Source organism: Eulemur rufifrons, chromosome 28 (genome assembly GCF_041146395.1).
Source record: "Eulemur rufifrons isolate Redbay chromosome 28, OSU_ERuf_1, whole genome shotgun sequence".
In the NCBI taxonomy this organism is placed as follows: Eukaryota; Metazoa; Chordata; class Mammalia; order Primates; family Lemuridae; genus Eulemur; species Eulemur rufifrons.
Genome location: NC_091010.1, coordinates 14,452,421 through 14,466,914, shown reverse-complemented (window position 1 = coordinate 14,466,914; position 14,494 = coordinate 14,452,421). Strand labels below are relative to the sequence as shown.

At 37.1% G+C, this 14,494-nt stretch overlaps 1 protein-coding gene across 6 annotated transcripts in view; it reads right to left on the bottom strand.

The window, feature by feature from the left end:
• The window catches only part of ADK (adenosine kinase), a 519,965-nt gene that overhangs the window by 491,917 nt on the left and 13,554 nt on the right, over positions 1-14,494 (bottom strand). For 3 of the 6 annotated variants that reach the window (XM_069461108.1, XM_069461113.1, XM_069461109.1), the window contains exon 1: positions 6,757-6,885. The exons of the other annotated variants lie outside the window; for them this stretch is intronic. In XM_069461108.1, coding sequence (XP_069317209.1) covers positions 6,757-6,770 — 14 coding nt within the window. In that variant the 5' untranslated portion in view covers positions 6,771-6,885. Of the gene's footprint in view, positions 1-6,756; positions 6,886-14,494 lie in introns of those variants that run through there. 6 annotated transcript variants of the gene reach the window in all.

Here is a 14,494-nt window from a genome sequence, read left to right as displayed (position 1 = left end):
TAGATACTTAATGGTATACTACCAACATCAATTTCCTACTTTTGGTAAGATTTTGTAAGATATATCACTAGAGGAAGTTTAGTGAATAGTACACAGCAACTCTGTACTATTTTTGCAACTTCTTGTGAGTCGTAAACTATTTCAAAATAAAAGAGGGTAAAGGATATAAAAATAGATATAAAAATATTTAAGAAATAATTAGGGTAACAACGTTGGTAATGGTGGAGTAAGGACCTCCAAAAATCCTCTCTTCCATAAAAGCAACAAGAACACTGGCAAAAAATGTCAAAATCAACTTTTTCAGATCTCTGAATATTAACCAAAGACTTGCAACAATCAAAGAAGGATTTATTCAAAAAAGATGGCTGAATCTCAGTAAGAACAGCAAACTTTGTGGCATTTTACCTTGCCCTATTCCCATTTCCCTCTCCCCAGCTCCATGGTAGCCTTGAAAAGCAACAGCCCTCAAATACAGTGTAATCCAGGAGGCTTGCAGCCACTGGAGGGGTCAGAACCGGGTTGGAGCTCTTTAGAAGACCCATCTTCACAAAACTGCTATTATTTGAGCTGACTGTCGGTTCCCTGAAAAACCCCACTCCCACAGCTTCCTGTTATTTGACCTCATTCAGAGCTTGCCCAGTGCTGGCAGCCTTTTCCCCAAGGGTATTTATTTGTCAAAAACAATCAGCTGCAATTGGTTAACATTCCAGCTACCTAATGCAGCTGGGGCAAAAAACAAGCTAACCAGAAAGTACAAAAGGAAAAGTAGGAGAATGAGATGTCCATAGACGGTTTTGAAAACTTCTGAAATTCCTGAGACTCTAGAAGGCCATATGCATGTGCCCAAAGCTGTGAGCATGCTTGGAAAAACCTGAGAAGGCCCTAAGCAATCACCTCCGACTGAGCGTCAAGCTTTGCACAAGCAGGAAGTGAAGGCTATGGCAGAGCTATAAAGCCTGGTTGACTGTTGAAGGTGTGTCCCAACAAGCACACAGAGCCTCTCAGCAAAGACTGGGAAACAACAAGTATTGACAAGAATATGGAGAAATTGGAATCTTCATACATTGCTGTTAGGAATGTAAAATGATTCAGCCACATTGGAAAACAGTTTGGCAGTTCCTCAATAAACTAAACATAAAATTACAATATGACCCAGCAATTTATTCCTAGGAGAAATGAAAACATATGACAACACAAAAACTTGTACATAAATGTTTATAACACCATTCATTATTCACAATAGTCAAAAGTGAAAATAATCCAAATATCAGTTGATAAACAGATAAACAAAATGTGGTATAGCTGCACAATGAAACATTATTTAGCCATAGAAGTAAAGAAATACCAATACATGCTACAACACGGATAAACTTTGTAAACATTATACTCAGTGAAAAAAGTCAGCCACAAAGAGCCAAGAATATGATTCCACTCATGAAATGTCCAGAATAGGCAAATTCATAGAGACAAAGTAGAGTAGTGGTTGCCAGGGATTGGGAGTTTGGGAGAGATGGAGAGTAACTGCTGACAGGTATAAGGTTTCGTTTTGGGGTGATGAAAAAAAATGTCCTGGAATTAGACAGTGGTGATGGTTGTACAACTTTGTGAACATACCAAAAAATACTGAGATATACAGTTTAACACAGTGGACTTTATAGCATGTGAATTATATCTCAATATAAGTAACAAATAAACTATTTGACCTATTGATAATTTATGGAACACTAAACTCAACAACTACAGTGCATATTGTATTTAATGAAAGATGTACAAAGTAACCACACTGAAAACCTCAAAATATGTGTGTCCCTTGGCTACATAAGGCCAATTCTTCCATTCTAAATCCTATCATTCTAGTTCCTATCCCTTCTTGCATATTCAAGAATATTGATCTCTTCCCTCTGTCAAGCATCATCTATTTTTTTTTTTTGCTTTCTAATGGATCATTTTTTTTCAGCATACAAATATGTTAAAAATGTCAACCCCTCCCCGCAAAAACCTCAACCCAGCATGTATTTCCAACTACCATTATTTCCCTGCTCCCCTTTACAGCAAAACATTTCTAAAAAGTTGTCAATGTGTTAAAAGGCAAATTCCTCTAATCTAAATTATTCATTTTAAATTCAAGTTTCAGGAACACATGTGTGACATAATGACTAACACAGTAATTTCCAGCTTTTTTATAATGTATTTTTTATATGTTATCTCTTTAAAATCCTCAAAATAACTGTGCAGTGTATTGCTATTATCTCTGTTTAACAGATGAGAAAACAAGAGATTCAGCAAGGTTATATAACCCGCCAAAGGACAGACAACAAATAAATGATTCCTTCAAATCATGAGCTTTCTTGCTCAATATACTACATTTAGACACTCAGAACTTTTTCTTAATAAAAATGTCAAATTAAAAATATATAAATCTAGCCAAAACAGACTAATATTTCATTATCTTATGGTCCTATTTCAAGTAACATTGCAACAACTAAAACCTACTACAACAAAATGATAAGTAGGTGACCAGATAATTTATTATCCAAATGGGACACTTTTGAGACTAAACGAGATGTTATTAATCATTATGTCAGAATAACAGGCATGATCCAGGATTGTCCAGGGCAAACTGGGTCATATGGTCATCCTATTCATAAGCTAGCTTTGCTATTTAAAAAATTAAAATCTGCACACGTGTTTTATTACAGTATTTTTTAAATAATTTAAAGCAAAGGAGGTATGAAAAGGTAAAGAGACATGACTGTTAATCAATATTGCAGGAAAGGGTTAACATTCAAACAGTCTAGACAATCATTTTGTTTCAGGTTTATCTTTGACAGTTCTGCTTAATGTAGCAATACTGTGGCTGGAAAGATTTGGACTTAGAAAACCTTGTATGCTTTTTTCAAACAAAGATGACCTATTTATAAATATGAGCATTAACAGCTGACAACGTTGTACATAAGAAAAAGATTCCTGTTTTAGTTCTTCAAAATATTTCATAAATGATCCAATTTCATTTTATTTTAAAAGCTCATTTGCCTAAGAAATGCCATAGCATACAAAAGTTTGTGCAGCAATCTGAATTTACAATTCTTACTTAAAAACAAAGATCAAAATGAGTTTGAAAAACTCTTTTTAAAGGTTCTAAAGGAAACAACTCAACAAAGACAGTTTCAATCTTAGCCAGATTTTAGTCTCCATTTGAATGGTCTCTGAGTGGCTTGGCAGAGTCTGTCCAGTGTACCTCAAAGTCTAGAGTGTTAGGAAAAAAACACTCCACACCCTACCCACAGCCCACACAAATTTTCCAATGTTAGGCCTAACCCACAGAAGTGGTTTCAGAATCATCATGTAGGGCACAGTCATGTCCAGAGTCCCAGAATAGTCTTAAACCAAATTTGACCTGTCTGGGAAGGCCAAAGAAGAGGGCTCCTTAGCTCTATAGCAAACACTCTCCCTGTCTCCCCAGCTCCCTTCCCCAGTCTCCCTAGCACAAAGACAAGCTGTAAGCAATGCCCAAAACCAGACTAGACATTGATTGTCAGGAAAACAAGGCAATATTCAGAGGGGAATTTTGAAATAGTGTTGCTCAGTGAAAAATGCCTAAAGTAGGAGTCAGAAGATCTAAATTCTATCTTAGGCTCTACCACTGTCTAAGTAGGACATACTTCACTTTGGACACAAGGGCCAGTATAGAAAAAGAAAAAAAGTAAAATGCCCTCTAAGATCCTCTTCCAGTCCTGATATTCTACGTTTTCTTGTGTCTCCTGAATTAAACTCAGGCTTCAACTTTCTTATTGAACCAATTAAAAATGACAAAAGCATCAGTTTATCAAATATGTTCTATCATTTACCAAATGAAGACCAGCTGGAATCTGATATACGTAACAAAAGATAAAAGTTGTTCTCTAAAGATAATTGGTTTAGGAGGCTGTAAATTTAGACTCTTCATCAGTAATGATGTATTAATAGCAGAGTAGAATACAAATGATGAAAGTCCGACTATCTTCAGTAAAATTCAAAGATCTTAAATTTTTTAAAAAACCAGTTTTGTTTAAAATCACTATTTAGGAATGCTTAATAGTAGAATGCTACACTAGAAAGGGCACTGAACGAGGAATCTAGAGATCTGGGTTCTAGTTCAAGATATGCAACTATTTATGTGAACTTTAACAAGTCATAGTATCTCTGGGCTTCAGTTTCTCCAATTGTAAAATGAGAGAATTAGATAGGTAAGTTTGTTTCCTGTCTAAAATTTTAAGATTTAAACATTTTCGATAACACCATTCTCTAGAGGGCTCAGAGAGCTTTTAATAAGAGGCTACTCCATTTACAAAATGTTAATTTATTAATAAAAGCACTTTTATACTTATTCAACAACACTATAGGAAACATATTAGTATCACCACTACTGAATTATTAAACAAATGTCCAGAGTAGAAAAGAGAAATAGAAGATCAGTAACTCATAAAAAGGCCTCAAATAGAACCCAAGTATGCCGACCACTGGTCCTCATTGATTTTCAACCCTATATTCTTTCTTAGTCATTGTAGAGTCACATATTAATAAACATAGCAACAATTATTTTAAGTGTTGCATAAAAACAAGAACATTGGATATGCAGTGAGATTTGAATACCTTGTATCCAGTAAAGGGGGTCCATAATACCTATCTTTTGGGCTACTGTTAGACTGAGCACAAAATGGGAACATACCTAACATGAGGATTGTGAAAACTAAAGATATGACATAACTACATTAAATGCAGTACTCACTAGGAACTGGCTGTTATGTGTAGGATTACCAACTCATTCAAAACTGTCACCATATACAGTCTAGAGTCACCCCACCTTCAGTGGTCTCTCTGCCTATTTTTGAACTGAACTTATCAAGTTCTTTGCAGGACCAGAAGAAAGCAAAAGAGTCATGACAGTTGTCTCTCACAACGCTCTACAATTTTACAAAAAAGCAGCAGCTTTTTCAGGAAATTTTAGTATAATGTTTCTATACAGGCACCATGCAGAGCAATAAATCTGGAGATCTGGATTCAATTCCTAACTTTGCCACGAACTGACTTTGCACAAGGAACTCAACTTTTCTTTGTCTTAGTTTCCTTGGGTATAAAATGTAGTAGCTGGTTTAGATTACATCTAAAAGAGCTTTGTCGAGCCATGTCACTATAGTTCAAGACCATGTAAAATGCAGACTAACATGTGAAGAAACAAGCATAAGTAAATTTTACTATCACTTAACTGTTCTTTCAAAATATTAAATATGTAAAATAAGGCTGATGTCAACCTTCACATCGGTCTCTTAAAAACAACCACCGTTCACCTCCTATATTAAAAGACACACTCTGCTGTCACTTGCTAAACAGCAGCAGCATTAGATTTGGCTGCTTCTCCAATGAAGAATAACCAGGAAGATCATGGTCAATTAAAATTGAATTCAAATAAGAACTGATTCTTAACATAGAATGTATTTGACTCACAGCATTCTGTAGTGATGGGAATGGAAGTGGGAGTGGGGAGAAGAGGAATTAACTCTTGGTATAACAGCATAATCCTAATTCATCCTAAAATACTTTAAAAGCTCGATTTATATGCCCCAATATAATTTACTGTGAAACCTTTCCGTGTGGGTCTTCATGTTTCAGCACCTGTATTTCTTCTTCTGCATAATGACATGAGAACTCTTTGTCTAGTTAATATAGAATTACGCAATTTAAGAGAGGGACTGCGTCCATGTTCAGCACAGTTATATCTTACCTTATCTTACTTGAGGGTTAGGTTCTAACGCTCTCTCTTAAATACGGTGTAGTCAAAATTACCATTGAGAAGCCTTAAATCACCAGGATTTAGGGCCCCGGAAAGCTCACAGACCAAAAATTAACTTATTTTATTTCTCTTCAACATTTGTGCTAGGGCCTCCCTTTCTCTGGGACAATTCAAAGGCCAAGGTCTGCTTTAAAAGAGGCAAGTCAGAACACTGGGCAAATAAGGCAATTTATCTCTTTTTATAAATAGTTCAATTAGCATAAGTTAAACATTCAGTTGAAGCTACTGGAAGGAAGTGGACAAGCCCATTATCGTGTCGCCATTAACCAAAAAAAAAAAAAAAGAACCTTTAAAACTCTGAAAAGAGCAATTGGGGGAAAGTCTCCAGTTTTATTGTTTTCCTTACATGCCTACTATCTCACAACTCATTTCACCTGTGATTCTCAGATAAATGGAGGTAAACAAGATGGTACCTTCGGGAGCCAGGGTACTAAGTCCTGCCATAAGCAAACATTTCAGGAATACACAATTTCAAAACTTGGGGGCAATACACCTGCATCAGAGAAGGGCCAACTTCGCAGGTCTGTTTGTGGCCAACAATGAAGTTGTCAGAAGACATGACACGCAGGCATGGACACACACTGCACACGTCACCTTCCCTCGGGCCGTGGGTCACCGCCGGGGGCGGGGGGTAGCTACATTTTTCAAGAGAAATCCACTACACCTACAAGAAAGCTTCAAACCTTGGAATGTGGGCGAGGGTCAACCTCAACGAAGCAGCAACTAATAGGGCCATGTGCCACAGACCCAAAAACTTCTGAGGAAAGCAGAAATGCCCAAACGAAAAGTGCCGAGAGAACCTCCAACAGGAGGGGAACTGGTGGCAAAGGGAGGCTCCAGACCACCCAGAAGGGGCGACAGCTCTCAGGCGATCGGGAGGCTAACGCCCAGCCGGGGAGCAGAGTAAGCCGCCGCCCTCTCATTACCTGACGGACGTCATAGCTTCACCTTCCTGCCCCAAGCCACAGCGCCCGCGTCCGATGCTCTGCGTCCGCTCGGGCAACTGCAGGTAACACGGCAACTGCTCCTCTGCTCAGGCACTCCGCAACTGGGAGCGCGTCCTCACACACCCCGCGCGCGGGCGGCCCCGAGCGAGCCGGCTCTGCGCGCTGATTGGCCGCGGCCAGGGGGAGGGCGGGCGCTCCGCCCCGGGCGGACGGCCGGAGATCACCCTCTGGCGCCGCGGGCCAAGGCAGGTAGCCCGCGCGTCTCGTGCAGGCTTGCGGGCTCGCGGGCTCGCGGGCTGGCTAGCAGGCGCGGTGGCCATCTTGAGTCCTGGTAACAGTGCGCCCCCCGTCTGCCCCTCCCGGTTTACAGGGAATGAGGTTGGGTGCCCGCCTCAAAAATGGCCGCGCCGCTGGCAACTGGTTTGGCAGTCACATGGCCACGGTCTACCTCTGCAAGGTCTCTTTAACAGCACCTGGGACGCTGTCAGTGCAAATCTTTGGGGATGGGGTTTAACAGCTTGCAAAATCCATTTGCAGACGGAAAAAAATAAAATAAAATAAGCAACAGCCTGGGAAGCCTCAGCTGGGGAAAATCGAACGCGTGGCAACAGCACCATGACGTGCTAAATTCCAATTCGCAGCCTTTGAGAGTCAATTACTGGGTCTGATGTTCCCAAACGTTCTTGAACTTCAGAAACACTTAAAGCAGCTTACTTATTATAGAACTGTCCGGGGTTCACTCTAAACTTTATGGAACAGAAACTAGAAAAGTGAGGCCCGGACATTGGTATTTTCAGTATGTACCTGATGACACAGGTACACAGAAAATTTTACAACTGTTGGGCCAAACTAGCCCCACTCAGACTATCCTATCTGCCACACTTATTTATCAGATTACCTCACTTACCTGAAAAGCATGCAGGCTATAAAACAAACATCTAAGGCCATAGGAAAAATATTGGAAGGTATTCTAACTCCTGGTTCTAACTTTCCAATTTTGTTCGGTTAAAGGGCTAAGAAATGGACTGTGAACCACTAATGGAGCCGGCTAAATTAATTCCAACGGAGGGGCAGGGGGCGGGATCAGTAAATGCTTTATGACCCAAATAGCTTTTCTTTATTCCTTCTGTATTCTACTTATATTATTACACTACAACATCCTGTGGCATTCATTTACTGACCACATAGGATGGTTATCAATTTTATAGGTCTGAAATCAGTTTCATCATAAACACAAGGAAACACCATGTGATACTGAAATAAATGTAGCTGATGGGACTGAAGAACTGAGTTTTTAATTTATTTAATTTCAATTCATTTAAATTTTAAAACCAAATCGATATAAAATACTGTCCCATTAAACACAATTTTATTGTTTTCGTTGGACTACATTTCACTTTTTAACCATTGAAAATTTAACATTCAAATTAAGACATGAAGTGTAAAATACATACTGGATTTTTCAAGACTTAGTACAAAAAATGAAATATCTTCTCATAATTTTTATATTAATTACATATTGAAATGATATGTTGGATATACTGGGTTAGATAAATTATTCAGATTAATTTAACTGTTTCTTTTTACTTTTTTAATGTGGCTACTAGAAAATTTAAAATTATGTGTCTTGCATTTATATGTCTACTGAATAGTGCTGTTCTACAATCTAAGTTAGCCTTACTTCTTTTCTTGCCTATCACTGCCCCGTGACAGAATAATTATGTTCACAAAATGAAACTAGTAAAAGGCAAAGGATTTATATGATCTGAAGAAAAACCAGAATATCACACAATGAAATTAGTAAGGAAGCCAGTTTATACAAATCAGTGTTTCCTTGTCAATCACATAAAACATCAAATATTCCAGAGGATTTTAAGTTTCCTTAGAAAATATTAGAAAATGCTATATTTAGCGTTGTTCTCTTTAATTTGGGAAATGCCTATCCAGAATGACACCATGGACTATAAATCTGATACATTCAAGCCATGAGCAAAAGTTGAAAACAAGGAGCTATACTTGGCAATCTGAGACTTTGACCAAATGTCCACAAGCAGAATTAGTCAGTTGTTCCTCTGGATTAAACAGGACCCAAAACCAAGAAGCAGCTGGATAGCAATCTGAAGTGGTGGAGACACTGATCCTCTTCCTCTTGTGGAAAATGTTAATAGTTAATTCACATAGACTAAAACCACCCAGGAATAACCCTTAGGATTTCAAAACCTCAATGTAACTTTTAATATGGACCATAGTATACTGTAAACCGGTGCTTCTCAAACTGTAATATGCATACAAGTCACATGGGGGATCCTGTTAAAATGCAGGTTTTGACTCAGTAGGTCTCAGTGGCCAAGATTTTACATTTCTTTATATTTCCAGGTCTCACCAATTGCTTCTGGTCTATGGGCCAGGCTAAGTAGCAAGGTTGTAAAGGTAGCAAGACAGATCTGGTTGGGAACTCCTGCTTGACTTCCTATAACCTATGTGACCTGGAGCTGGTTCTTAACCTGTTTATCCCTCAGTTTACCCATTACATGCTTTTCAGGGTATTGTGAAGGTTAAAATTTAATTACCTGTAGTAAAGTGTCTAATGGAATCCTTGGCACATGGCATAATTATTACTTTGTTATTATCATACCAGTTAAAATTAAATGTCTGGGAAGCATGATCCAAAAGCTAACATGAACTTGGCTCTCTGAAAAATCAAATGCGCTTTTGCTCATTCTCAACATACTTTGGGAACTCCTACTTTTGATTTTTAATATTAAAATTTTCAAATTAAAAAAATTTAATTGTGATACCAAAACAATTAGACTTAAAACTTTAGTTGTTTTTTTTAACAAATATACTAAATTCTGTGTCAGTAAGGGAAGATATGGGTCTGCAATATTCAAATTTTTGATAAAATTAAAGCCATACCACAAAGATATTTTTAAAAAAAAACCCTCATTTTTGTTAAGTAACACTTTGCATCTAACTTAAAACTTTAAATGTTTTTAACTCATACTCAACAAAACTTTCAAAAAGTTTATTCCTTCAAAATGTATTTAGGTATCAGTCATTTCAGCAGATGTAAACACAAAAATATTATTTTGAAAAACAGGACTCATGTGTGATTGTTCTTTCAGAGTCAATCAGGTAGGGACAAAAGTAAAGGTATATTTTTCTGGGTAAAGGCAGAAGTTCTTTTTATTCACAGCAATGTCCCTTCCTCAGCGTCTCATGTTTTTTCTAATCTTTCCCTACCCCCCCCCATCCATCCAGTCTTTCTTAATACACGCACGCATGCACGCACAGAGTTGGCTACTGAGTACTACTTTTGATCAATTTTCTAAGCAATTTATTTCAACCCTATTGTTTTCCTAAAGGCCTAGCTTATCCCACTTTAGGGGAAAACAGTCAATGGAAATCTTTAACCTTCAGTAAACTTCTTACAATTTAAAATAGTTGAATGAAGATAAATGGAGGGTCAGAATAGTTTGTTCTTGGCAAGACTGATAAGTAAATATTCTATCTACTTTAATCTTGTGGTTAGTCTGCCCCTATAAAAGCAAAGAGATACCTAACCTCAAATAGCTAGCTAATATAACAAAGATGTGGACCTACCTACTAATCTTTTCAACAAGTGCTTCAGGCCCCAAAATAATATCAAGGTTAGCTTAAATACAACCAGTTCGTTGTTAAGGATGCAGTAAAACAAGCACTATCATACTATCATATTATTCGTGGGAATATAAATTAGTACATTTCTAGAAAGCTTTTTGGCAATAAGTGTCAGTAATTTCATTTTTCAGGCAACTAATGTAAAAAAAAAGAAAGACGAATGTGAACAAAAATGTGTATACCTAGTTATTCATTTCAGCGTTATTAACAATAACAAAAATTTATTATATCCTAAATAACCAGAATAGGGTAATATTTAAATAAATTACAGAAGAATGTTATGAAACCATTGTGTTTCCATAGACTTTTTAGGAACATAGGAAAATGGGGCAGGCCAGCTGGCTCATGTCTGTAGTCCCAGAACTTTGGGAGGCCAAGGTGGGAAGATCACTTGAGGCCAGGAGTTCGACACCAGCCTGGGCAAACAGAGCAAGAGAACCTGTCTCTACAAAAAAATAAATAGTTATCCAGGTGTGGTGGCATGCACCTCTAGTCCCAGCTACTCAGGAGGCTAGGGTGGAAGGATTACTTAAATCCAGGAGTTAGAGGTTGCAGTGAGCTATGAATGTGCCACTGCACTCCAGAAAGAACATAGGAAAATGCTCATGATGCAATGTTAAATGAAAAAAAGCAAAACAAATGAAATGTGGAGTATAATCTTGACTGTGTTAAAAAAAAAAAAATACATGCCATGTATGCATAGAAAAAATGATTTGAAAGAAACACACCTAAATGTTATTGTTTCTCAAGGAAGTAGTATTATGTGTAATTTTTACTTCATTTATTAATCTATGGGTCTAGCTTATAAATTTTCTGCTACATGTCAGTTTATAGTCATAAATTTGTATAATTATTACTAAATTTTAACTCTTTGTTTTGTTTCGGTTTTGTTTTATTAGAGATAGGGTCTCGCTGTCACCCAATCTGGAAGGCAGTGGCACTATCATAGCTCACCATAACCCCAAACTCCTGGGCTCTAGTGATCCTCCTGACTCGGCCTCCTGAATAGCTGGGACTACAGGCACACCACAATACCCAGCTAATTTTTCTATTTTTTTGTAGAAACAGGGTCTTGCTATGTTGCTGGGGCTGGTCTCCAACTCCTGGGTTCAAGCATTCCTCCTGCCTTGGCCTCCCAAAGCACTGGGGTTATATTAATATGTTTTTTTAAATGGTTTATAAATGCAAAACTTATTCTTGCCATTTTTTTTAAATGACAACCATCAAAACTACTCATTTTCAGAGGAATTGGGTTTATTTTATAAATGTCTCATCTTTCCATGTGTAAAGATTCTTTCAGACAAGAATAACAAAAATAAAATGTCTCCATGATTTTCTTGGTTAATTTTAAATCATAACTTGACAAAAGTTAAAAGTGTAAATACCACTTTTAGAGCTTTGCAAAGCCTTTTAGAGCCCAGCTGTCATAACATGAATGTTTCCCTGCATGTTACTTAAAAAAAAATCCCCTCATTTAATATGAATTGAAATATTGATAAAATAATTTTAAAGCAATCTACATCATACTCCAAAAAGAGAAACTTCTTAAAACGTGTCTCCCTAAAATAGTGTGCCACAATGTAAAGTTCAAGAGCCTGGGAATGAAGCAAAGGGATTCTAACTCTGAACCTACCAATGATTTTATTACCTTTGACAAACCATTACCTCTTTGGCCATCAGTTTCCTTATCTGAAACACAAAGGACTTTGTTATAGGTCACATCCCAGATCCCTTTCAGTTCTTATTAGACAATGAAGGAAAAAACTCTCTACTTGTGTCTCAATACCAATTGGGTTATTTTAAAGAATTGATCAATTTTAATGCAATTTTAGTTAGCTTTCATAGGACAAGGTTATTCAGAGACACACTGCTAAATATATAAACTCTCTCCCCCAAAAAGACATTTTAAGAGGTCCATTATTTTTATTTCCTTTTAATTATCATCTGTAGATTCTTATGTCACATTTCACTGTAACATCACATATTCTCAAACAGAATACAATCTTTAAATGGAACCTGACAATTTATTTCTCTGCAGAATTTGAAGAATACAATAACATTTGATTGATTGAACTTTATTTAGTAAGAACTCTTAACAAGACTCCTTCCCAGGCACACCCACACAGTGCTCCTTTATTTTCAGTGAACTACAAATCTCTGAAACTCAAAGAAAACTCCAATCTGAAAGTACAGGACAAGAGTGCTTCCCAATATTTATGCTGCAAAGAACATTATTTTTAAGCTATACAATATCATTGTATATCATTATCATTACATAATAGAAAGGGCATTTTAATACAAAAATATAAGGACATCACAGAAATAAAAAAATAGCTCTCCCCAAAGGATTGTGGTAATTTTATGAAATATATATTCTACATAAAAAGGTTTTAGTTATATTTGTCATTTCATCATAGATCTAATCTATGACACTTCACAAACAGGCTCTTAGGATTCATTCATTTATTCATTAACTCAACAAATATTTATTGACTTTCTACTCTACTACACTAGACACTAGAGAGTCAGGAAAGATCAAGAACTTTTTCTGCCCTATGGAACTTACCTTCTAAGAGGATACAGATGAATAATTAAGTAACAAGAAAAACAGATGATCATAAGTGCTATGCAGAGAATTAAAAAAGGAGAAAGTCTCCTTTACATTGAATTGTCAAGGAAGTTCTCTCTCTACCAGGGGAGAACAGGGTGACAAGGTACAGCCAAGTGTAAAAAGGGCATTCCAGATGGAACAGCCCTAAAACTAGAAGGCCAGTGTGAAAAAAGACAAGGGAGAGAGGAAGAACAGTATGTGGTAAGAGCAAGGAGCAAATCATTTTAGACTTCATGAACCTAAGAAGTTTTGATTTTTGTTATGAGCATGACAGGAAGCCAATGTAATTAAGTTTTAAACAGAGAAATGACATGATCTCATTTTGTTTTAAAAGATCACGCTGGCTGTAGTGTGGAGAATGGACTAGAGGAGCATGAAATCAGAAATACCAAATTAGAGGCCTATTACAATGATCCAGATGATAAATAATAGCGGTTTGAACCACGGAGATGGTGGACAAGAAGCAGATAGATCCAGGAGATACTTTGGAGGCAGACCGGCAGGACCTGCTGGTGGACTGGATATGGAGTACTAAGGAAAAGGAATCAAGAGTAAACCCTAGATTTGGGACTTGAGAAATTGGGTGAATGGTGCTGCTATTTGCTGAGATAAATGGAGATGACAGGGAGAAGCTTAGAAGACTGGAATTCTGGGAAAGGTCAGGGAAGGAGACAGAGACTTGGGAAACAGATTTTTCTTTCTAGTCTTTCTTACTCTATAGTGCCTACTGTATTCTATTGATAGACTAAACACAACTATCTAGAATTTTATATGCAGTTTCATCTGGACAATACCCTAAGAGGGGAACAAATCTACCTTGGCATCTGCTAGTAGCCATAGGTATGCATATAAGTAGAATAACAGGGAAAATTTACTGAGTGCTTAATATATGCCAGACACCATACTATATATCTTTCACATACTATCCCATAGTGCAAATTTACTATCAAGCTAAGTCAATCCCCCATCATAGCCATTCAGCTTATTCAAATCAATTTAGACTTTAGCTGGGCACAGTGGCATATGCCTGTAGTCCCAGTTACTTGGGAGGATGAGGCAGGAGGTCCTATGAGTACAGGAGTTTGAAGCTGAAGTGTGCAATGATCGCTCAGCCTGGGCAACAAAGCAAGACCTCATCTCAAAAAAAAAAAACATTTTTATACTTCAATAAAATTACAAATTATTTCATATCAAGATCTTTCAAGACTCAGAAATTGAGACCACAAATGTTCACAAAAGGTTCCACTAGAAAAATAAATTTACTTATATAGTCCTTGGGTATATCCTTAGTCTAACTCTTAGTGTTTACCATTTTCCATATAAGGGTAAAAATGTGGTATCAAACCGAATATGCAGTTTCCTCTGAAAAATGTCCTAAAAATAATCACTTCTATCTGGTTGTTTTCTAAATGATTGAGCTGATATCAAAACAGTTTTCCTTTATCC